This window comes from Blennius ocellaris (assembly GCF_963422515.1).
Source record: "Blennius ocellaris genome assembly, chromosome: 8".
Classification (NCBI taxonomy): domain Eukaryota; kingdom Metazoa; phylum Chordata; class Actinopteri; order Blenniiformes; family Blenniidae; genus Blennius; species Blennius ocellaris.
This window is the reverse complement of record NC_137657.1, coordinates 24113611-24140344: the sequence shown is the minus strand read 5'-3', so window position 1 is coordinate 24140344 and position 26734 is coordinate 24113611. Positions and strand designations below refer to the sequence as shown.

The 26734-nt window shown below is 42.1% G+C and overlaps 1 protein-coding gene across 1 annotated transcript; it reads right to left on the bottom strand.

The window, feature by feature from the left end:
- Positions 1-20518: 20518 nt before the first annotated feature.
- prss35 (serine protease 35) lies at positions 20519-25997 on the bottom strand. The gene is made up of 2 exons (XM_080501573.1): positions 25850-25997; positions 20519-23081 (listed from the first exon to the last, which is right to left on the bottom strand). Exon 2 carries the CDS (start codon positions 23060-23062, stop codon positions 21788-21790), a length of 1275 nt encoding a protein of 424 aa, XP_080357699.1. The 5' UTR covers positions 23063-23081; positions 25850-25997; the 3' UTR covers positions 20519-21787.
- Positions 25998-26734: the final 737 nt, after the last annotated feature.

Genomic DNA, 26734 nt, shown 5'->3' with positions numbered 1-26734 from the left:
GCATGCACATCATTAACCCTTCTAACTCCTGTGCTCTTATTGTTTCCGCAGGTCGCCCACTAAGGTATGTACTGTCACATGATAATCGCTATTTATTGTGGATAATGCTTGTTTTGCTGTAAAGTGTGGCACTTTTTGTATGAACTCTATGTGTGAACGCATGTGATTAAAAAGCTGTTGAATCAAATTATTACATAATGGTTTGCTTCATCACCTCATGGCGAGATTTCTCTGCTGCAGGATGGAACAGCTAATAACAGTGTGCCGGCTGCTGCTGCCGCCGCTGCCACCGCTGCTCCTGCTTCTGCTGCACCGCCCAAGCCTGCGCCTCCTGGCGGGCCCCCCGCTCGTCCTGGTCCACCGGCCAAACCACCCCCACCCTCTGTCACCCCCACTGCACCGGCCCCCGCTGCCGCCGTCGCTCCCGCCGCCAGCAAGTGAGAGTCAATCTAAAATATGACAAAGTGTTGGAGGTGAGGCCCATCAGATCAGACACACCCACACACAGTTTCTCCCTCTTGATGTCTGACCGCAGCGCTCTGGACGACGGCTTCCTGTTGGATTTAGACCCCATGTCGTCCTCAAAGACAGGAGGCGCTGCCGCACCTACTTCCACAACTGGATGGGGAGGTGATTCATGTCCTATTATCTGTTTCAGATTGTGAAGAATAATAGCTTTGGATGCAGTCATTAAATGTACTCGAGTTTCTTTTTGGACAGCATATAAGTTACATACATAGCAGCATTGTGTGTGCATACATTTCTGCATCCCATCGTTGACTTTACTTTTGAATCTACTGTTGAGCTGTAAAGATCCACTCAGTGGGGGTTCAATGAACTGTCGAAAGGACTGATTGACTTCCATTTCTATTACTTGCAGAAGCGAAATATCAATAAACAACAAAGTATATTTAACAGAATCTGTTCACTTTCGAAGCTCTAGGATCTTAAACGTCATTTTCAAACCATAAAGCCGACAGAGTGAGTTTCAGATTACATTAAGGTGATTGAGGACAGAAAATCGAAAATCAATATAAAAATCGGCACTAAGGTTTGAGAAATATTTGACGGGCACATCAAATATTCACAGTTGGTCATAAGTGCTTGAATAAACACTTTGAGAGCAATTCCCTGTTGTCAGATAGGAAGTGGTACCCTCTTCTGACATCCCATAATGTCTAAACACATTAGTTTAAATGACAGTTTTTCCAGTTTTTTTCTTTTAACTTACTGAGGCATTTAAAATGGCCTTATTCCAACTCAAGCTTTTTCACTGCCTCAATCACATTAAAGGTCGTTTCAACAAGCTACTCTTTGCTTTTTCAGTTCGTGTTGGCATTACTTAGCTGAAATATGTTTAATTTGCTAAGAGCATCTGCATATTGTGAAATCATTCGTCTTCTCTCGGTGCAGTCGATCATTTCTTCTGACCTCTCTGTTTTCTCTTGTTTGTGTGGTTGCAGATCTCTTGGCTGAGGGTGAGTTTTTTTTATTTGGCAGTACTTTGCTACGGACTGATATGACTGCTCTGTTTTGTTTTGCATTCTTTTTTTTTTCCACTGTCAAACCTGTCTTTAAAATCTGGAGTTTTCAAATTTGTTTGTCAAGCTGTGGCACTTACACCGTTAACACCCAAAGCTCTCCAGTTAAACTCTTCACACACACATCAGGTCTGAACTCCTTCCCCTTTGAGTCAGTGTGACGCTGTTTAGCTTCCACTTCCTCACTCTGTTCGTCTATTTCTCTCCTCGGGATTGGGGGTGGTGGTGGGGGGGTCTGTGACTGGGTCGTGGCATTTGGATTACGGGGTTTAGCGCCTCCGGCCGTTGCTGACGGAGCCTCTGAGGCTCTCCTGGCAAGAGGAAAGTCTGCTGATGCTGCGGCTGTTGCCGCTGCCGCCCCTGCGCCCGCTGCTCCCACCGCTGCCGCCGTCCCCGCCGCGCCCCCCGCCACTGCTGCAGCCGCCCCGGCGCCCACCTCGCTGCCCGTATCTGCTCCCACCACGACCGCCACGACCAAATCAGCCACAGACATCGACCTTTTCGGAGGTCAGTGTGGACGGAGTGTGGGAGTGTAGAGCAGGATACATGGCACGGCGGCTCGCCTGCTTTATCTGCAACATGCTCTGTTTGAGGTTTATGCAGTTTTAAAAACTTCAAATCATGGCTGAAAGCTCTACAATACTACCAATCAATCAATCAATCAATTTATTTGTATAGCGCTTTTTATACATGTCATGTAACACAAAGTGCTTTACAGATTTAAAAACCGTTACCCAGTTTATCCCTGTTTATGCCTCCATACCATCACAAACGAGTCTCAAAGCTAAATAATTAGTTTTAACTAGGCTGTCGCTGTGTGATACTTGTCGTAACCAAAACTTCTTCACTGTTTATTGATACAATTTATTAATCTTTAGAAAGTGGAGGAAATCAACATTATGCCCATTTTTTTCTGCGGCGTGTCACACATTTGTAACATGAGCTTCTCAGTACTTTATACCCAAACACACACAGCGTTATTGAAAAACTGCCAAATATCAGAAGTTAAAGTTGTGAAAAGTGATTCATTGTCTATAAAATATTTATAAATCCAGTCAATCTAACAGTTAAAACGGTTGTAAATAACAATCACTACTAACCACTAACATTGCGTGACATTTTTTGGAGAAATGTTTGAGAAATGTCAGATTTACTAGAATAATGAGTTGTTGTGGTGTATCTGCTTACATGAGAAAGATGCGTAACGCTCCTGACTCAGAATGTTTTTCTATCCTACTTTATTGCGTCCGCGTTTACTAATCTGCTGACATAACATCCAGCCATCACGCTCCCTCTTTTCCGTCCAGCGCGGGGCAAAATGTTTATCATCTGTGGCACATCCCAAAAATATATGACCACTCGCTTTCCTACCGGGTTTATTCGGGGCAGCACACTTATCACAAAACACTCACATGCTTGAAAGAAATGTGAGCGTTTGGTGGTGTTGTGATAGTGTGCACACTTTGATAATCCTGCTGGAGTTTATTTGTTCTGCTAATATGAAGAATATTTTTGGGATTTGGTTTCTTGATCTCGTGATTTCTTGATGTTTTTTTCTACAGGTGCATCTCAAAAAATGACAGTATTGTTTGTGAATTGTTTTGTCAGCTATTCATAAAATCAAAACTGAAATGTTTTATGCATTTTTAATTTATCATTGCCTAATATGATAAATGATTAAACTAAAAAAAAAAAGAAAAATGTCAGTCATTTGATGAGATTATGGGGCGGAGAACTTCTCCATCGTATTCTAATCTTCAGAGATGTGCCTGTATGTGACTGTCGTGTCAGCTGGATTTTCTTTGATGTTAATTTGTCTTTTTGGTGAAAACAGCTCTCACGCTCCAGCTGCTACTGAAAAGAACAAATGTTTGTCACAGAGCGATTTTGCCTTGTCCTTCCCTGATCCTTGACATGTCCCTCCTTGTCACAGAGTCAAATAGAACTTGTGACAAATTGCCTCATCTCACAAGCCTGCACAGGTTGTGCACTCACTGAATGCAGCATTATGCAGCCCGCCCGCCCCCTTAGAACCCCCCTCCCCCCCCCCAAAAAAAACCCCATGACTGATGGTCTGATGAGCGGGGCTGCATATTTCTTGTATTCTGCTTTTTTTCCCCTGATGCTGACCTCTCATTTTTTTGTTTCCTGTTCGTTTTATCTGTTTACTCATCTTTTGTTCTAAACATCTGTGTGTCTGTGGGTGTGTTGGCCCATGTGTTGCGTTATGCGTTTGCGTTCCCGCTGTTCTCGCCTGCGATACCCTAGATGCGTTTGCACCCTCCCCAGGAGACGGTCCTGCTGCCGTGGCCGCGGGCCCCGCTGCCGATGCCTTTGGTGGATCCGGTGGGTGATCAAACTGCTTCTATTGCACGAGTGTGTGCAAATGCGTGCGTGTGTGTGTGTGAGAGAAAGTTGTTTAGTCTTTATGTTAAAGCTTCTTCTGCTTCGGTTGGAGACAGTAGAATGAATGCCCCCAGGGCCTACTGTCTCACCCCAAGTCCTGCTTTAATGCCCCAGTCATGGACCCTCTCCCCCTTCATCCTAACTACTCCTGATGCCCCCACTAAATACTGCAGTAAAAAGCACAATCCAGCTGTTATTTTAACTCTATTTCTCACAATGACGCTCATAACCCTGATACTGCTAGACGATGATGACTGTCATAATCATCACTGGGCTTTTGTTTTACCTTTATTTATTTCTTAAACTCCATTCTGTTGCTCTCTTTTGCCTACGACGTTTTACATTTCAATACAATGACTGTAACAATCTGTGCTATTTACCAGCTCATTGTTTATTCAACATATTATCCTCAAATACATATTTATGGTAACATTTTTGAGAACTGCCTCGTGCATACTGAACTACTGCAGCTGTATGAGAATTACCTTCATGCTGCGTCCACAGGAAGCCCAGCGTTCTGTTGTTTCACTCATGACAGCGTCGGCCAGGGATGAGTAGCACCACAAAAATGTCATCCTCCCGAATAGTTGCTGGAATTATGAGAATATTCATTCAATGAAAGGAACCAGCTGGGTGTCTCTTAATTGAGGTTTATTGACATACATGCATTAAAATAACATTCAAATGGTTGAAATGCACGTAACATTTGCACAATGCTTTGCATGATGCTCTTTCGAGATTTGCCCAACATTCTCCAGATGGTCTTACCTACAGTATATTTGATGCTTCACAGTTGTGCACTTGATACACGAATGACATTGGATATTCCAGTTAATCATTTTGTGATTAGACGGTGAACCAAATGTAGCTAATGTGCGACAACCATGAGACCATTTCACAACATATTCAAGTTTTGCGAGGCCGTTATACTCACTTGAGGAAATAGCAAATGTGTGTGGAAGTCCACGAATCCCACTGTCCTTTTGGTCCCCGCCCAGTGATATAGTGAATTTTAACCCCGACTCGGAGCTCTGAATGCTTTTTACAGTGTTTGTTCTTTTAACAAACCCTTCAATCCCTCCTCCCCTCCCTCCTCCATCCACCACTCCCGTTCCCTTCTTCTCTAATCATGACCCTCCCTGACACCCCCCCTCCCCCGGCTGCTCTCCCTGAAGACCCCTTCGCTACCACCGAGGGGAGTGCGGACATTGCTCCAGAGCTGGACCTGTTCGCTATGAAGCCCTCCGACACGGGGGTTGCCGCCACCGCCGACGCCACCCCTCCCACCTCTATTGAGGCGCCGACCATCATCGCTCCCATCGCTGCCCCTGCTGCCCCCACCCCTTCTTCCACCGCTACCACCACCACCACCTCCGACACTACCACCACCACCACCACCACCACAGAGTCTGCAGCCGCCCCGACTCTAGATATCTTTGGTGGTAAAGTCCTCTCGCTCTCATTATGCCTGTCACTGCATTGCCCTGCAATATGATGATGATGATGATGATGATGATGATGATGATGATAGTGGCAATGATAATAACTTGCCCAGACCCTACATTTCAGATTTATTTCAATTTTCCATGACACCTTCTCCCTCAGTACAGATCACTTTTACAGTTAATCAAACATTTTGATCCGCTCTGGTATGGAATGGTAATTAAAAAAAATAATAATAATAATCATTTTCGAGCTAATGCTTTGCAAATGATTTGACATCTTGAGATTTATGAAGTCTTCTTCATGAACAGAGGTGGCTCAAAGTGTTTTGATTACCAACCTAATACTAACACATAGTTTGCCAAAACGTAGAGGGAAGAAAACTGTTTTCTTCACCTGCTTGTGACCAGTGTGTTACATGCTAGAAACTGAGGATGCTTTATTGTATTTTACACACTTGCGTTAAAAGGGAATATTGGTCACTGTTGAAAACATTACAAATTCCTATCATGGGAAAAACTGTGGCAGACTTTTCACTTTGTAATATCAGAGACAAAACAAGTTCTAAGCCATAATATGACGTTAAAACCATTATATCAGATTACTAGTGCAATTTATTGTGATAATAATTATATTTGTGGCAACATATCGACAACATAGTCAAAGCAGCTCCTCAAATTGGCAGGTTTGGAAATTATTTGAATTTAAACAATGTGTTTTCTCCAAGAAAATGCTGTTTTCCTCGGGGGTTTTTTAAATTTTATTTAAGCATCACATGGCCTGAGAAATGAACAACAAAGATTTTTTTTTCCCAATTAAATATATTTATTGCTACATACATGTGAAACAGAGAAATATTGTCTCAATGAGGCTCCAAACCTGAAAATATTTGTGTGATTGTGGCTTTAGAATTGATTTAACAGTGAAGAATCAGTTTAATAGAGGAGGATAAATAATTCAAAATAACAAATCTACTACGAAACCTTTTCTTTATCTATATGACCAGATTTGCATTCAAATTCACATTTTAGCCTCTTGTTAATTCACTGCCACAATATTTTTTCTTTCTGGTGACATAAGCCTTAAAAATAAGAATTGTTTGCGAGTTTGGTTGACCTATCAAATGCATGGATATTGAGTTCATTCCTCACATTTTGTGTTGAAGGAATTGTAGCACAAAGTAATTTTGCCCGGCAACATCTTCAGGTCAGAACAGGTTTTCATTTATGCAATACTGCTATACTTTGTATTATTATGTCAAAGAGTGCCGACAGCCAGACACTGCAGCTGGTGAGATAGAAACTCATTGTGTGGGAAAGGGGACATGAAGCAAGAATCTAGCAAAGCTATTTATGAAGGGAAAAACTTTAATTCTATTAACTTGTAGCAAAAGGGGAAAAAAAGCAGAAACAAGGGAGAACAAGACATACACGAGAAGGCCGAAGTTTACTGCTGTCACCAGGTGCAGACAATCACACACTGAGGTACAGGCGAAACACATCAGGGCACCAATCAGACACCAGGAGGGAAAATCAAGGACCTTAAAAGCAGAGACAGCATGAGAACCTTGAATTCGCCGTGACATATTATGAACTAAAGAGTTATTTATTCAGAAATCCAAAGCGCAAGCAGAAGGCTTAGAGCTTGTGTTGATTTTAAAGATTCTATAATTCCCCAGATTTCTAATCGCATATTTTAAATGTAAAATTGAAGGTTAACCTTCATGCTTACAGTTGTCAGTATCCCCCTTTAACCTTTGCACTGTCTCCTTTTACATTGCACTGAACTTGATACACTGCAACTTACCCATTCAATGATCCAGATTTCTGCTCTCTCTGCTCTCCCACATCTCTCTTATCTCTTCTCTCTTAACTCATCACTCTGTTTGCACTGCACTGGGAAAAAAATCTGAATGTCCATATGATTGTGTGTCCTTGTTCTTAGATATGTTTGATTCTATGCCTGAGCAAAGCCCTACCACAGAATCCAAAGCTGCTACCACTCCTAGCGTAGACCTTTTTGGTTCAGGTACAGGAGCTGATATCCATTTCTCTGTGTGTGGAACCTCTCCATCTTCTTCTGGTTTCTATATGTCCACTCCTGTGTCAAACTGTTCTTTTTTCCTACACGTCTTGGTTTGTCCCCCATGGTGCGATGAGAACTGTGCATGCAACCCACTTGTGGCGTAGTGGATGGTCGTTGTGGCTGCTTTCTGTCTCCGCTTTTATCTTTCCACCTGCCACGCTAATGCTTCTGTTTCTTTTGCTCCCCGGACCTCCACGGTTTCCTTCTTTCTTTGTATTCTGCCTCTTGCTTGCGTTGGTAAATTAGACCTCCCTGCTGTTTCACGCGGGCCCTCTCCTTTGCCCGAGCCGGCTCCGGCTGGAGACATCGTGACGGGTGAGTTAAGCTGCTTTACCTCGACTGCATCTCTGTTTCCCTTCCTCTTTAAACCGGGGTGCAGCCTCAACCAGTTGTTTTCTGCATGGTGGCGGCGACCTGCATACAAATGCAGGCCAGACCTCGACTCCCAAACGGTGTGCACTTTAAGGATGTGGATACACAGTTGAGATGCAGGGATGCTTGCTTTCCTCCTCTTCCTCCTCTTCTGCACGTGTGTTTTAGCTGTTAGAGCAGGCGGAGTAGCTGCATGAGCCAAACACTGCGTCCCCAGAAATGTAGTTGTGACTGATAAAAGTGGTAGTTCACTTTTGCTCTGCTTGTGTTTTTGTCTTTGATGCACAGATACATTTTCATCTCCAGCTGCGGCCGCTACCACTCCTCCTCCTCGTCCTCCTCCTGCTGCTGCTGCTGCTGCTCCAGCGCCAGCTCCTACCCCTGCCCCTGCCCCTACCCCTGCTCCAGCTCCTGCCCCAGCTCCTGAAGCCTCCTCTCCACCTAAAGCAGAGCCAGAGCCGGTCATCGACCTGTTGGGTACGGTATCTTAGACCAGTGGGCCTGATTTATGTTGCACATGTTAAACCAAACACAAAAATCTAATAGGTTGACAAACAAGAAATAAAAATGTACATTAATAAACGTGAATTCTCATCCTTAATATACCTTAAAACCTAGATCCAACTCTGTATGCTTTAGCTGAGTGCTCTGCAATCTTTAACAACAAAAGAGCTTTATTCACAAATGTCCACCAAATGAAATATGTCTGGAGCTGCAACACATGCCAATTATTTGAAATAAAGAAAAACCTTTAAAAGAAAACAACAATAGACACAATTAACATATATTTTATTACATTTCTAGCTGTTATGGCCATTTTTAAAGGCTTTTTTCCATGGATATTCATGCTTTAGCCATTTTGTAGATTTTGGCAGATTTAGCCTCTAGCTATTTATAGCTGCTCTGTGTTTCCTCATGCTTAGCTCAGTTATCTATCCTTGCTATTTTTTTTCTTTTTTTTAAATCCTTTTTTCAATATCTTTTCCTCGTTTTGCCTTTCAGTCCCTTTCTTTTTTTTCTTCCGTTTTTCTTTTTTTCCCCCCATTTTTCTGTTCTGGCTCATTAATCTGTTTTACCTTCTTTAGCTGCTTTTAGCTTTTAAAAGAAAAAAAAAATCAGTGTGGAATGCAAATAAAAAGGAAATTGTTGATCTACTGCTGAACTGACGTCACTATGAACAAGCCAAAAATCACACTGACTGTCAGATTACAGGTTATTATTCTGTGTCATGCACCTCTAATGCAGGACGTACCTTTTGCATCTGATGTCTCTATTTACAGTATCATGAATGTAACTTTTCTTCCCTTCCTCTTTTGTCAGTCAATTGTCGTTTTTCACAGTAAGTTCTCAGGCGAATGTTTGTTGCAGCTTTGTTTGTTTGGATGTTAGAATAGAGAGTAAAACAGTAGATCTTTGAAATGCTTCCAAATAGTAACTACACTGTGTGGTTTGTAACAAGCCAATTTAACTGAACTGAACTTAAAACAAGAAATATGAGTTATTTTAAAAGATCAACTACTCTTTTTCTATTTCTATCTATTGACCACGTGAGCATTTAGCTCATTATTGTTCTCTTTTTGAACGTGGGTGTTCCGCTCCTTGACCCTTCTCTGATCGTACCTCCTATCATGTCTCGTCGTGTTGTCCAGGGCTGACCTTTCACCCCTCTCTGCCCTTCATGCTGCCTTGCGGATGCTCCTGCAGACTCCTTCGGCGGTCCAGCCGAGGAGACGCAGAGCTCTGCTCCTGGAGGGCCCGGAGACGACCTCCTGGGAGGTGAGGCATCAAAACACTTCATGCAAAGTACGGTTCAATTAGAAAGTTCAGATGAGTTCGAAAAGCTTAAAAAAAAAGACCAACCAATCACTTGTAAAAGGTTTCACTGCTGGCAAATGAGCTGGTGGAAGTGTTTTATACTGATTAGGAAATTTTGCGTATAAATATCGGGATGTTTTCGCCAAGTACATCGCAGCAGAACATTGGCGAGACTTCTTGAAGTGATTACACAGCAATGCCAAAGTAGTCCAGGACGTCCTGAAGACGTCAAAGCAATCGCTCAGGTCAGCGCCGACTGAAACAGTTCTCAACTAAATGCATTAGTTCTGACTGCAACAATAAGCTTGACCTGCAAGTCATTCACTGAATGACTTTATGACTGTATGACCTTGGTCAGTGAAGTACCACAACTTCTGGTTTAGCCTTCAAAAATGTCTTCATTTGAAATCAGAGACTTGTCATAAACTACCATTCGGTCACTTGTTTTCCCTGTAATTGATTTAGATTGGTGTCTTCAAAATTTGATTAACATTTGATTAACATTTTATTAATTAAAAGTCTTGTCAAGCAAACATTACAGTAAACCTGTTGGAGGAAAATAATAACATATGTGATAACACATTAAAAATTAACTTAAAGCACTTAAAAGCCAAACAGTGGTGTACAGATTAGCACACCTAATCGAGCCCTGGTTCGAGTCCCGTCTGGACTTTATAGCCGTTCTGTGTGGAATTAGTATTTAATTTTTTTCATGCATTTTGTCCTGATACATTGGTATCATCCCACAGTCCAAAAACATGCATTACAGGCTGATTGACGAAATGTTGTAGCCTAATTTATTATTATTATTATTGTTGTTGTTGTTGTGACTAGTTGTGGTTTTGTGGTTGGATTTCAGCATTGGCTGAGGGTTGAAAGTCAGGTTTTTCAAACAATGTTCTAATAAATATCCATTGTATTGTAGACTTATATTAACTATGAGTTGTTGGGTTTCTCTGAGACAAAATGTCTTTCACTTACAAGCATCATTCCCTTTGGGGTGTTTCCAACAGACAATCATTTATCAGTGTCATTCCTTGCTGACATCACTGGAAATCAGCTGAGACTAATCACACCATGCGTGTAAAATCCTCCTTTCAAACTAACATCTATTTTATTTCTGCGATTTACAGAAAATGCCTCACGTAATCTCCTCTCACCTTGAATATTATCGCAGTCTGTAAATCGAGATGCTCTGACAAGTCTGCTGACTGTGCAGAACTCAGCCGCTCAGCTGAACCAAGACTTATGGCCGCATTGCACGTTTTATTCGGCATCCCGTTTGTTTTATTATTGATTTTAAGATGTTATTGGTTCATTTTAAAGCTCTCGTGGCCTGGCTCTGGTTTATAATTGTGCCCTTTAATTCCCTCATGAATCGGCGTGCAGGCAGACATTACTGAGAGTGCATTACAGTGCAGTCTTTACTAAAAAGGGGTGGCCCCTGTGCCACGAGTTCCTTTAGAACAGGGGCTGACAATGTTTCCTGAGGCGACCACATGATAAATTAAGACTACTGTGGAGGGCCGAGACATTATGCTTCTGCAAAACATGAATATATCTTATTAAAAAGCAGAATAATATGTGATTTTCATGAACTACTGGCCCTATCAAATATATTCATGCACAACAATGAAATATACACACTGGGAATTTTTTTTTTGCATGCATTCATGCATTAGGTACACATATTTCACAATTTGATTTATAATTTCTCGCTGACCTCCTGTGGGTTAAACAGCCAGAATAAAGAGCTGCGTCATGAGATCAGACCCTCTGAAGCTCTGTCTTGACATGAAACCTATACTCTTCTTTTGGCTAATATTTTTAAGAGTTTTTCCTCCCATTACAAACATTATATGCATTGTAGTGTATATGTGATCTTCCCGACAATAACATAGCAACTCATTTCTGTAGTTCATCTTTCAGACCTTCATGTCTCTGCTCTTAATTTCCTTTCATCACATTTACTGTAATGAACTTTGCTTGGGAATTGTTTTGGGGTTGTTCGTCTATTCATGACCACAGAGGCACCAACGACATTCCTGTTAGATCATTTAGTACTAATACTAATGTTGGCATTGGCTGATTCATGACTTTGTGTATGAGGGACTCAGGCTTGAATCCTACAAGCAATCACTGGATGTGGTGACCTGTAATACACTACTGCAACATATAGTACTTTATAGCTACCTTGGTACTTACCTCATGTCCATATTTAGATTTTAAATGCACCACCAGTGGAACCAGCCGGACTATTTCTCTCTCATGTTTCATCTCTAGTATCTGTAATCCTATTTGATGTGTTTTTCTTCCTGAATCATGGTGATTCCTGTGAACTGAGCCACTTACGAAACGACAGCCTCGCTCCTGTGTCATGCCTCCTTCAGGCCTGATGTCCCCCACCCTCGCCCCCACTGCCGCCCCCACCCTGGCCCCGGCCTTGACTCCGGCTCTGGCTCCGGCTCTGGCTCCGGTGCAGAACGACCTCCTGGAGTCAGGCTTTGACGCCCTGGGCTCTCTTCCTTCACCAACACCACCGGTACCTGCTGCAGCCAGAGACCCTGCATCGTCCGCAGCGGCTCCCCCTGGTGGCTTCGACGCGTCAAGTAAGACGATTCTGCAATCACGTTTGTTCATTCGGTTTCATTTCAGTGAACTGTGGGAGCGTTTCTTTTCCTGTCTGCACAGGTGTGCTTGATGTGCATTGTTCTGGCCTGCTTTACTGAACTATCGAACTATTTTCACCGAGGTTCTCTCCTCCTGCTGACAGCCTGACTTCTGCATGAACGACACACTAAGACGAGCTGCCGCCACTGTCCAGACGGAAAACTGTTGATTCTGCTGACTGCTTAACTCCTCAGCACTGCTGCCTCTGTTGCAATGATTTGTCTTTATCTCTCTCTTCTTCGACTTCTCTTCTTCTTCTTTTTCCTCCTTTTATTTCTCTCACACTTTCACAAATGCTGTGGCTTATCCTCCTCCCCATTTCTTTCTTTCTTTCTTTCTTTCTTTCTTTCTTTCTTTCTTTCTTTCTTTCTTTCTTTCTTTCTTTCTTTCTTTCTTTCTTTCTTTCTTTCTCTAATCACCCTCTCCCTCCCCCATCCTTTCACTTTCTTGCACTCTGCTGGGTCATTGCTTGCTTCTTCTAATCTGTACTTGGTGAGTTGAACCCCGCACTGCGTTGCAGCATGTGCACTTCGGACGGCTCTCCCCCACTTCTGCTTCTCTCGAGGGCAATTCCACTCTGCATGTTTTGAAATAACCCCAGTGTGTGTGTGTGAGTGTGTGATTCTACTGCATGAGATGAGAATTGTTGCCTCTGTTTGTTCAGTCCATCTTTGTTTACCCTTGGCCCGTTTCAGAGTGACCACATGCCATCAAGGCCTGCAGCGGCCTCACTTCAATGATGTGTTTTTCCAAGTGGCTCAGCAAACATTTCAATGTAAAAAAAACCCAAAAAAACAGTTTGTGATAACACAATAAAACTTCACTGTAAGCATCGGTTTGAGGCTTAACGTTTTGTTACATTTTCTTTAATTACAGTATAGCACTCTAAGAGCTGCTCTCACCCTCCAAAGGAGTTATAGTTCAGTCGATTACTGCAGAGAATCATGACCTACACAATGTGAGCGTCTTCAGACTTTCTGTAACTTCTTGATAAAATTGGTAAAAAAGGATTTGAAGTAGCCTCGCCTCACTTAACATGATCTGACCTAAACTGTTATCTGTACAGTATATTTAAAAAACATAGACATGAAATGTCTCTTCTTTTTGTCTTGAAATATGTCCAACGATCAAGTGGAAAACCATCAAGTTGTTGATTGACTGAGTCTAAAGTGCTTCACTAAGTTATTAAATAAATGATTAAAATAGTTGTAAGGAAATATCACATGATCCCAATTCAATTCAAGGTTGAAGATGATTAAAAAGCTTGCCCAGTGTAACTAAAATACCCCCATGGTGAAAGAGAAAGTTAAAATGTCACAGTAATTGCATATAATATTTCAACAGTAATTTAAGTAGATTTTTAAGTTCCTGTTAGTTTTTTGTTTTTCATATGTGGCAAGAGCAATGCAGAAAATGGACACATTTCAAAAGAAAAAAAATCGCCAACAGATCAGACATTAAAAGTGATTCATCTGATTTTTGCCAAAGTTAAAAGAAAAAAATAGGTTACAGGTTAAACTAGAAATAAATCATCTCAACATTGAGTCCAGAGTTTCACTAAGCATTGATAAGATGCTGACTGGAGTTCAGATAGTTAGTTTTTTATTAGTTTATATTTTTAAGTTATTGATTTGCTTGTAGTCCACAGAGCCTCCTCAGAGTAATGACAATAAAAATAGTGTGTGACCTTGATGACAGCTGGTGAAAAGCTCCACGTCCGCCTCTCTGTGGCTCCGGGTGGCCGTACCGGGCCCAGGTCCTGCAAAAGTGCCGCTGCTGTACTTCTGTCCCTCTGAATGCTCCAGTATTCCCAACGTCCTTCGTGGATGTGACGCACAGCTGCTGCTGCTGCAGTCACAGCTGGATCCCCCACCCCTCCCTTCACAGATCTGTCTGCCTGTGCTGGTGAGATTAGGAATTTTCATCTCCGTAATCCGTCGTTGTTTTTCTGATGTCATTTCCAAAGTGTTGGGTGGATTAGGCGACTTGCTGATGCCCGCCGTAACGCCCCAGAGCACCGGGGGCAGCACCGCCGGGAGCTTGGGGACTCCCGTTGCAGTGGGAGGCGTTACAGGAGCTACCCCACCACCCACCAAAACCATCGGAGGAGACCTGGACTCGTCACTGGCCAATCTGGTTGGAGGTAGACGGCAATTCTTTTGAACGTGGTGCTACTTCATTCCCACTTTATGATGATTGACTGAAGATAACTTCTTCTTTTTTTCTGTTTTCTCGCTGCTCAGACCTCGGAATGAAGAAAAAGTAAGTGATGTGTGTGTTTTATTATTGGAGTTTTCTAAGTTTCTCCTTCATCTTTGGGTCCAATAGGTCATATAGGCTGAGACAAGTCAGCAGATAATTGAGTTATTTTTAGGTATATTTCAGTTGGAACACAGTTTTAAAAATGTAAATATATAATTAAAATAGTCACCAGTCAGATCATTACCAGACTTTTTCCTCACTTCAACTGCAAATGTTTTAAATAATCAGCCCAATGATTTTTCCATTCTCAGCTATTAGATACACACACACACACACACACACACACACACACACACACACACACACACACACACACACACACACACACACACACACACACACACACACACACACCCCTTAAATAAGTCTAAATTAAAATATGTAGTTTAGTATAACTTTATACTTCACAACTTTATGGGTAGTATAAAGCTACACATTTTTTTTTATCATAATTCCAAAATCAAATCTAACATTGAACATGTGAACATATGTTCATATTTGTAAGACAACACTGACTGGAAATATATTGCAAATATTGTGTTCGTGCTATTAAATGTAGCACACACAGAAAGTACGTGATCTAAATTATTACGTTTGAAGCCGCCACCTCTGATTCTGGTTCTGCAAAGGTTTCTTCCTGTTAGAGGGAGTTTTTCCTTTCCACCGTTGCTTTTACTTGCTCATGTTGATTTGTTGGGTTTCTCTCTGTTAACAGCATTTAGAAATGACTGTCTTGCATGTGGTGCTTTAGAAATACAGTTGAACTCAATTGAATTGATCTGTTCCTAGGGTTAAAAACATTTTTAATAATAGCTTGTTTTTTGTTTTTGTCTTGATAGCAGTGGTTATGAACTGGATCAGTCTTTCTAATTTTTTGCGCACCCGATGTGTGTTTGTCTCTACAGGGACCCACAGAGTGAGAAGAAGCTGACGGGAGGTGCTAACTGGATGCCACAGGTGGCTCCTACCAGCTGGGGCACACCAGGAGCCCCCATGGTGAGAAAAACCATCACACCTCCTCCACAATATAATATCTCTGAACATGACATGTGTATACCATCACTCGGCTTATTCGATGGATTGAGATTTGAGACAAAGCCCTCCTATGAGATGTGCTCCTCTCCCCCACCTCTTCTCTTCAGGCTGGTGCTGCCCCTGGAGGCCCGGGAGGCCCTGGAGCCCCGGGAGCTGCTGCACCAATGAGCACACAGCCTGGCTTTGGCATGGTGAGATTCATTTTACTCTGAATTAACAAAATTAAAAGAAGCTGCAATTCTTTTTTTTCATTTTTTTTTTTGATGTTCACTACCTGTGAAATTCAGAATGTAATGCTTTGCTCATGTGGTCAGACTGCCGCTGGAGGCCCTGGAGCTCCTCTGATGCAGCCCATGATGGGGCAGCCTATGATGGGACAGCCCATGATGAGACCTCCCTTCACTGGGGTGGCTGGAGCTGCACCCGGAGCCGCTGCGCCAGGAGCACCGGTAAGACGTCGCACCCACTGAAGTCAATGGTTAACACAATTAATGATCCTGTGTTGCTCAGCTGATTTGCCTTAAGGATATTGGTTCAGTTTGTTTCCATTTAAATGATTTTAAGTATCTTGTCAAGTAGAATTAACATATAAGTGATGACTGACACCCTGGACATGCTCATATACGACTCACAGCTAATCTGATTATGCGCTAATTAGTTGTGCAATAAACATTCATGCATAATCACAACTTAATATAATCAGTGTGTCATATCAGGATCTTACTTCAACTGTACAATACTGAATATTTGATTCATTTGTGATTCCATGACTGCATTGAAACTCGGGATTGTTTTATTTGTCAGATCTCTCCAGGACCTGCAAACCAGAGCCCCAAGAAGCCCAAGGATCCTCTGGCAGATCTTGACCTCAAGGACTTCTTATAACGCTCCAGGTAGGAGCCCAGAACACACACAGCATGGAACAACGGCAACACGGCTTTAATTCTGCAGTCACAGCAGTGGGAATAAACACAGAATTCAGACTGCTTCACTACTCTGTAGAAATTACAAATAAAGACCAAAAAAAGTGTCTCCCTTGTCACTGTTTACAGGGATATTATAGACTAATATCACTGATTGTTTTCACCAGTTGCAAACAATATCTAGATGGAATCAGCTTATTTTCGCAAATATATGTGGCATTACAACACTTTGCATATAAATGAAGAGCCTGTTTAAGGGCCATTTATAGAAAGAGTGCTAATTGACCTTGATCATCACTTCACTGTTGACCTGTAGTGTAAACACACCTTCGCTAATTGCATGCAATTTTACTGATTAAAAAAACTGTTTAATTCCCACAGGTGGCAATTCTGTGGAGGTTAAACGTAATGAAACAAATGGTTCACACATTTGAAGATACAATGGAACAAAACAAGACGGTTTTCCTAGCTTCAGCTTTCGTGCTCATGTCCTTCCCCTTTTTTTTTCACCCAATATCAATGACTGGAAAACAGAGCCTGCAAAACCAACAGTGATTTACAGACGGCAGGTAGATTTACAAGGTCAAGGTTGTGATTGTAGTCGGACCACACCACGCCTCTGCTTATCTACCATTAGCATAATTCAGCCAGACGCAAGGTGCTGCCACTACTTGTTACCATTAATGTTCAAGTTGATTATCGTTTTCTTTACTGACAAAGTGTAAATGAAGAAGAATGGATGTACATGGAAATTCATTTTTATGTTCCTCTTATTTCTCTTCCATCATGATTTATTCCCAAATAAACAGATAAGTGGGCTTCTCTGTGTTGACCGAGAACTCTTCTCTTCCAGCTGCTTTCCTCTCTGGATCAGAGGCCCTCTCACCTTTGTATCTGGCGTCCATCCCGGGACGTCGACGACGCTCAGCCACTCGACCTTATAGGAGCCTCTTTTCTCCACCCCGTCCATCCACGTCCCACCCTTCTCCTGTGTGATGTCGTAGCACAAACTGTGAAAGTGAATCATAGCGGATTATATAATAAATATAACAGGAAAAAAAAATACAAGCGTGTGCTTATGTCGATGTACTAATCTTTTGTCTAAACAAAATCACGCAAAACCACTTAAAAAAAAAAAAGCGAGAGGAAGCGTGTGTGTTTAGCTTTATTTCTAGTGTTGAGTTGAATGATGGATGTGCTTTGGTGTCCTAAGCCCCGCCCCTTTCACCGTGGCCCCACCCCCTTGCCAAGGGGGGAGGAGCTCTTGTTTGTGCCACTCCGATTGGTCGAGAGTGGTGAACCAAACCCAGTAGATTTTGTTTTTCTTTCTTTGGTTTTCATTCTGGAGAAACATGTTGTGTGTTGTTTACAGAACGGTCCTCTTCGATGTACATAGATTTCTCTGGCGAGGATTAAGTCTCTATTCTGTATGTCTGTTGAAGAGAAATATAAATGTGAATCTGACATGAAGTCGTATGAAGTCGTGTGAGTATCCCTCTATTTCCGTCATCATTTGAAAGTAATTGGAAAGTCCAGCTGTATGATTAAATATACTGTATATTTAGAAACTACTTCTATGGGCTTCTGAGTCACCAGACCAGCAAGTGATTCATAATGTTTTGTGTTTCTATTTTTATTTTCTAATTGTGGTTTCATTCACTTTTTGGTTTGTTTGTTTTGTTGTCTTATTGTTCTTTGTTATTCATATTTGGCTCGTTAAGGAATAATCCTCCAGACTGCTGTCGATATTTTCCTGGCATTGTTATGAAATAACATATCTTAAACACTCTGATTCTCCTCCAGTAGAACCATTCAGCCAACTACACTTTGTTCTGGCCATTTTTTAACAGACTATGTCAGCAGCGTAGGATTTATTTCTTCCTTTGATCATACCAGGAGGGTTTATTTTTTTATTCAACAAGATTGCAGTTAAAGCTCTGTGTTCTGACAAGTCCGCTTAGGTCTGTTCGTGATTTAACAGCTGGAGTGGTGAAGTTAAAACAGATTAAAGCTACCCTGTCCAAGCAAAGGTGTCAAACATTTAGCCAAAATCAGCCGATGTGAGGGTTTAATCTGACCGGCAAGCTTTGCAAAATGTTCAATAACTTCTATTTTCCATCAAATGTAACTGCTATAGCAAATCTGTCCAGTGGGGGTCACACTGCCTCAGTGAGGGAGAAAAGTTATGGACCCTATTCCAAAATAGCATTAGCATCAAAGCCATAATGATAAAGTTAAGTGTTAAAAAAAAGAAAAGAAAAGCAGTGAAAGGATTTTGCCTGTTTCGTGTAAATATTTGAGATTGCATTTTTTTAGAAGAAAATTTTCATTTTCGGAATGGAGTCTGAGAATCATATTGGGTTGTTTAAGACCCTCCAACACCAAATAACCTCAAGTTATTCCACACAAAAAAACGTGATGAACCAAATCACCTGCATTGACTTGCATTGGCTACAAATGACTTTTGCTAATTGTAATGTTGCTCTTCAGCACTCCGACTGGTAAAAACAAGAAATTCCACAGGGTACCTTTAAGACTTCCCAAAAACAGACGTTTACCTGCGACTGATGTCTAAACACAGTGTTCGAGTTGTTTGTTTGTGTGGCCACATGACAGTGTGCAAACAAATCATTGAACCCTTTTAGCTGTGAGCTTCTTCATCCTTCAAAACATAATTAACTGGAAGCTTCTCTTTCTTTTCTGACCTGTAGTGGAAACAGTTTCTTTTCATTTCCCACCTCCACCGTCTACTGTGCTGTAACCTATGGACAGTTTAAAAAAGCATACTCTTGTGTGTTGTCATTCTAGTGGACCGGTTGTGAGAATCAGATGTGATTCAGATTAAAAATAACGGGAGAGTATTGACATTATTCATGACTGTATAATTGAAATTGTATTTTTGTTGAGTTGTAAATTTATTTTATTTACAATGGCCCTATCCAGTGCATGTAAGCCCTTTGAGATGCAATAAACTCAATGACGGATTGAATGACCCTTCTTTTTTTCGCTTGACTTGATAAATTGTTCCATTTTCGCTTGTGACAATGAAAAACACCTAAAGACTCTAAAGACACACTGGTGTTTTTAATGTCATTAATAGAGTCACCGGAACAGAGATGAACCATCATGGATTGATCTATGCCCTGTAAACAAACTTTTTCTAAATGTCTGCATATAAAATTTTGTTAAATCTAATGAATGATTGGAAAATGATATGCAGTAAACCAAGGACTGGGCATCGTTTGATGAAAACTAAATTGGGTATATTGGTCATATCTATTAAGGTCACATACTATCAACACAACATTGTCAGCATTAACATGGGCCAAAAACTTTCTCTTGTCTCCTTGACGAGTAATGAAATTATACTATTCTGTAAATAAAAAAATTGATGTATCTGCTCTTAAACTGACAACTTGTTATAACTATTTTCCAAACAACTAATCCTTTTCAAAACATTGTCAATCCATAACAACAATACGTCGATGGGGAATATCTTAGTTTAATATAAGCCAAATGGTGAGCCAGATCAGACTGAAACACACTCCTGATGTCTTCTTAAACAATATTTAGTGATGCATTACAAGTACACCCAGTGTATGTTAGATTTCACTTTCCTGCAACACATTTCATCTGTCACTCAAAAAAAGCCACGATAGAAATTGTTAATGGAACAGTGTCTGAATTTCTTTGTGTCTACTTAAAAAGTATCGTCATTAGTGTTATTTCAACCAGTCAGCATTAAGTGTGATGTATATGACATTACGTTTACCTCTCCAGATTTTAAATTATGTTAAATTAAACAGATATCTTGTAGAAATTCACATAAACAAATCAATGTGAATTTCATAATGTCATTTTTGTAAATGAGTCCCTCAGCGACTTAAGCTATCATGATCAGCTGAACCAAACAGATGCAGAGCAGTCAGAGGAAAGGACCATCACAAACACACACAAACAAGAAACAAGAAGTAATCTTACTTTAATGGTTTATCGTCTTCAATCTGCATCATTACCTTTAGATATTTTGCATTCATAAAGGCCACTCATGATTTGTATTTTTATTTCTTGGTTTGGAAATTAAGCAACACGAAGATCCCAAAATATCAAAAATGTTTGTAATCTCATTTAACCGTCAGAATTAGAGAAATATTAACAGCTCAAGTAAATTGTTGAATGGTTCAGTCCCATATTAACACAACCCCGCTATGTAGCCTCACATTAAATACAAAGTTACAGTACTCGGCTATCAAAATATATTCCGAAGAGTCTCCCCATCCCACCCCATCTTTCCCACCCCCCCCAAAAAAAGTGTATATTTCTATAAATTAGCACCACGTCTTCTGGACAAGCACCGATATCATTATGTGCACAACAATGAAACCATATTTCACTGCGTTGCAAGAAGAAAAAAGACAATGAGACACACAAATCAGAAAAAACAAAGCTTCTATCCAGGAACCATAAGGAACCTTTTTCTATTTAGTCAAAATAAAAATAGTCTTTACAAAAAAAAAGGTAGTTGTAAAAAAAACAAAAAAAAAAACGTTCTAGATATACACAATGCAGAATACCAGCAATTAAAATGTTTATAAAAAAAAAATTGAAGAATCTAAATATTTCCATGTAGATTCTTTGCAACATAATAATAATTTTCCTGGGACCTTGTTAAAACAAACTCACTTTTTTTCTGCAGTGGTGGAGAACAACTTTTTAGACAAGTAGGAGTATGAATGTACCAAATGTAGCCTTTCCAACATTGGAAAGACGTCAAATATTTGTTTAGATGAAAAAAAGAAACTGCAGAGCTGCACATACATACAACATTTTGTTTTCTGTGTTGTTTTTAAAAAATAAATTAGAAAAGTTGAAGAGCCACAGTTCTCTTGATGCGCTGATGAGTTCCTGTTGTTGTCAACGCTGAGTCTGGGTGGCTGTGTGATGAGTGTGTGTGTGTGTGTGTGTGTGTGTGTGTGTGTGTGTGTGTGTGTGTGTGTGTGTGTGTGTGTGTGTGTGTGTGTGTGTGTGTGTGTGTGTGTGTTTGTGTTGAGTGTGTGTATGTGTGTATGTGTGTGTTGATCGGTGGAGCGAGGCACAGGAGGTCAACTGGAAGGCGGGGAGAGAAGAGGCAGTCGTCAGGCCCCTGGTTGGTTTTGGGAGTCTTATAGCTTGGATGTTGAGTGAGGGGATGCTGGGTAAAAGATGTAGTGAGTGAGAGAGGCGTCCTGTGTTGTCTCAGGCTACCTGGCACTGGCTGGAGTCCCCATGGACCCAATAGCAGATCTGAGCGTATTTGAGGGGCGTTATCCTCACCGCCACGTTGTAATCCTGCTGCATGCCGTCCCCGTTAACATCCACCCACTGGTGACCAGTGAACACCCCGATGATCTTCCTCCTCCACTTCTTCTTGCCGGGCTCTTTGAGGCGGATATACACCCCGGAGCCGCTGGAACCCGGTTTGGCGTCGCAGTATTGGTACATGAGATCCTTGGATTCCTCGGACACGGAGCAGAACCGGTAGACCAAGTTACCCGGACGGTCGTCGTCGAAGCCGGAGAAGTGGATCCGACCTGCAGGGAGCTTCTTCACTGACGGGATAACACCGAGGTCCATGTGCTTGACTTTGGGGGCTTTCTTCAGCTCCAGAACCGCGTAGTCGTAATCCGCAGCCAGTCCATCGGCCACTCCTTTGAACCAACCTTTAGGCACCTGGGTCTGTTTCACTCTGGTCCATCTGAACGAAGGTTTCTCCAATTCTGTACTCCGCCGACTCCGGCTTTTCCTACTTCTCCCTTTTCCTTTCCGATCGTCTTTCTCACCATGCTCGTCCTTCTCCTCTGTTTCTTCTTTGCCTTTGTCACCCTTTCTTCTTCGGCCCTTTCCTCGCCCTCCTCTTCCCTTTCCTCCTTTCCCTCGCCTGGACTTCTCCTTCAAAATACCAACGCGAAGCTTCTGCACCCCGTCTAGATAATCCTTCCCGTCGTGGATGCAGTGGGCAGCGGTCAACACGTGTTTCGGCGACACCAGAACTCCAGAACATCCGGTAGAGATTTTCACAGACGTAGAGAAGGGGTATTTAGTTGAGAACTGCTTATCCGCGATGGTGAAGCGAGAATCTGTGCCGTAAACCTCTCGTTTGCGACGGGAGCTGGACGAGGAGTTCCTGGACCAGGCCGTCACCTCGTTGAGGCCTTGCACTGAAACCGAGGTGAGCGTGCGGGTGCCGTTATCATAGACCGTCTCATAGGACAGGAGCTGCTCCAAGTCGTCCAGCGAGGGCGAGGGAAGGTGACGCTGGCACTCGATCCCGCAGGTTCCGCTCAGCTCGGCTTGAGACTGGGCGGAGAAGCTGGGGCTGCTGAGACTCACGGTGCGTCTCTTCCTCACCAGAGGAACCTTCCACTGTGGCCAGGTGTACTCATCGTTGACAGCGTACGGCTCCGCAGCCACGACCGCCACCACGGCCAGCACCGTCACCGGGAGCAGGAGACACAGGGGGATGGGGCCCATTGCTAAGTTGGGCCTGGCTCTGGAACGCAAAGCACAAACATGGAAAACATTCATCTCTATGTCCTTTTATAGCAACTGACAGACTTGTTGAGAAGAGATAGTAGGTGGTGGTAACTCAGGTCGTACAGCCAATGTCAAGGTCAATACTTCTGCGTCTCCAAACCGAAACAACAACCACTTTACCGAACGTCTTATTGTGACATGGTGACTGCGACAAAGCATGCAAATCATGTTGAGATTGATCAAGTGTGACAGCTTGCTACTCAAACAAAAGTCTATTAATTGTAGGTGTGATCTATTTTTTTTTTTTTTTAAATCAGATCTGAATTTAGCAATCGTGTTCTTCTTCTTGACAAAAATTGATCAATTGATTTCTCTTTACCTACAGACGGAGTTTTTCTAATGGCATCTGTCGCTTACTGCAGTTCAGACCAATTGGCTGCAGTCCTCAGTGGGTAAATCCTCTGGTGATCCTATAATGTTTTCAGGAACACCTCAACCTGGTGAAGTGAAAATATCTAAATCTGCAATAATGGGTTGCCGACAATTTAACAATAATGATCTGAGAGAGAGAAAAAAGTAAACTGTTTGATTATCTCACTGTTTCCATGAGGTTAACATGTGTGGCTTGAATAGAAATCTCTTTCAAAAAAACCCTCAAGGGTTCAATGAAAACACAGATTATTCAAGCAAAAACCTATATCTAATATTGCTAATAAATAAGGCTTCGTTACACATATAACCTTCATTGTGATTTTAAAAGATGTAGGAGTTGTATGTTGTTCATGTTGGGATATCTATTTCCTTTCACGAGTTCCGCTTACAGCCACAAGGGGGCGACATAGGCCAGCACATTAGACCCAACAGCTTTTGGTGTTTAGTGTTCAGCTCAGCTGTTTGGGTCATCTGGTATGATAATGCCTATATGAATTGTTATCTACCATTTGGCCAAAATGTTAATATATTGTTGAATATTTAAAGCACGTTGCTAGATGACACACTATTCGGGGCAGATTTATATCCTCCAAGTCTTGTCTGAGGCTGCAGACAGCCACAAGGAGAAGATGAACCCTGAAGCCTTTGAATGGGTAGAGACATTGGCTTGGAGGTTTGCCACAATGGTTAACCTTCTCTTCCAGTAATGACCATATCTGGTTTCTTTTGCTCCATGAGACTCTGTGCGTGTGCCTGAGGCTGCAGACAGGCTGCTGCTTCATGCCTCTATACTGTACAAGTATGAGGATGCTCGTGTGTCTGATAAACCCCATAAAGAAAATTACAACTTTAATAGATTCACCAGACCATCACTTAGTCCATGGAGGAGGAGGAGGAGGCAGAGGAGGAGGAGGGCTTTGTTTCGTCAGCATAGCTGCGGTGGTGAAGTCAAACGGGTGACTTCAGACACAGGGAAATGAAATCAGTGCAACTCCAGCTCCTAATTCCTAACAGGGGTTAAGTGTGAAGTACCAGAGGGACACCTTCACTGTGGCTGTTAGTAAGGCCTAAATAGAGGGTGACATCTGCATCTGGAGGACGGTCCTGTGGGGGGACTTCACCGGGATGGGGTCTGTAGATTCTCTTTCAGTTGAAATGAGAAGCAGCCCGGTCTGGCAAACCTCCCAGAAGACTCAGCTGAGAATGACCTCATGGCATGTGCACCTCGAGTGTTTTGAGTTTTTCACCCAACTTGTCAGTTGAAATATTACCTGTTTTAAGTTGAATTTCTTTGTCATTAGCTACACCGTCATCCAACTGAGTGCATAGGGGGACGTTTTGGCTTCATTCTACCACACAGCGCCCAATAAAACAATCCTCGCGGCCAACGTCTAACCAGCCTGAAAGAGACGGCAATAAAATACAGGCCCACAAGAGCTGTATAACAGACTCAATAAATGAGGATACAAAAATGACCCTCAGTCCTTCCTTGCACAGCCTCGCACTCCCAGCGGCCAGGCTGAGGCACACAGGAGGAACTCCAGCAGAAAACCTGCAATTATTCAGCTCAGACTGGAAACTGATATGGTGCCATGGTGGCTCTTTGGGTCTCATTTTCAAACCAAACCATTTTCCAGTGCTGTCAGCTAAACAAGAAGCTGTACCCCCTCTCTCTCTCTCTCTCTCTCTCTCTCTCTCTCTCTCCCTCTCTCCATCCCACCATTGAGTCATTGTGGGAACGGCACCCAAAGAGGCCAGTGGATGGCGCTCTGGCGCAGACCTCTGTGTCCAGCTCAGTATGTTTGATGTCCAGTTCAAAACCACATTTATTAAAATGTGAATCCATTCATTCTGACCTATTTTTACGACTTTGAATCGAGCTGACTTTTCTCTCTCTCTCTCTTTTATACAGTTTAAAAATAAAAATAAAAATTACATCACCAGACAGACTTTAATTTTGGAGGAGAAAAAACAAAAGCCACTTAAACCTCTTAAAGTAAACTTCTTAAAGCATATAAAATACAATAAAACTAGGGACATATAGAAACAGTGTGATTTCCATCATTTCAGCAACTAATCTCTACATTCAGGAAATGCATGCAGTTGGTAGGTTTAATGTGTTTAATTGAATAACTTATTTAATAAAGTTCAAGGATTTTTGAATGATCAAAATGACATAGAAGCCCCTTTTCAACAAAACTGATCTAAATCCATATGAGCAAGAATAGAAACAACTAAAGACAAAGTGTTTTAAAAAACAAAATCACACCAAACTGTTAATTAATATGAAAAACAGAGTTTATTCTCTGCATGTCTCCATTGAGTGATCACAATAACTGCGTGTCGTCCTACCTGCTCGCATCCGATTGATGAATCTGCCAAATCCGCAGGGTATTGTTTGTTTGTCCCTGGATGTAGACAAATATGATCCCACCAGAGAACAAATCCCAGACGTCCTGGTATCAGCAGGGTGAAGGCTGCCTTCTTCTCATCGCCTCTTCAAAAGAGGCTGAGAGAAGGGAAAGTCTCAGCCGGGACGCTCAGGGCTGCACTTGATGCTAAGGAGGAGGAGGGAGAGAGAGAGAGAGCGAGAGAGGGAGGGAGGGAGGACTGAGGGGGAGACAAATCTGAAAAGAAGTTTTTTTTTTTTCGTTTTTTTTTTCCAGCCAGTGACAAAAGCTGCTCACATATAGGTGGGGCCAGAGCTAACAGATCTAAACTAAAGGCTGAATTAGGGGGTGAGGTCAGTGGTCTATTCAGCAGCAGGGAGGTGCGTTGGTATGAACTCAGGAGGAGGAGGAGAAGGAGGAGGAAGAGGAGGAGGATGAAACACACCTCAGTCTGAGAGACTTCCAGCGGACTGTGAAGGAATTAGTTCCACCGGCCTCCACAATAGTTTGTGAGGCGTTTCATTGAGGCTTGTGTGAAACTGAACATCTGCAGCACTTTGATTCTGCAAAGTCCAGTGAAGTGAAAAACACAGGACATGTGGATGAAAGATTCCTAACACGTGTTTAAAAACAACAACAAATACCTCCCCTGATGGTCTATATATCAGATTCAACCGTAACCATGACCCGTGAAGACGCTGCTCTTTCGTTTAAAGTTCCAGAGGTGGGAAATTACCAGGAGAGAAATTCACTTCCACCAGTTATGTGTCATCAAGAAAAGCCATCACCAGTAATTTCTGCAGCCCTTGTCTCTAAATCAAGCCAACAAATGCATGAAATGACGCTT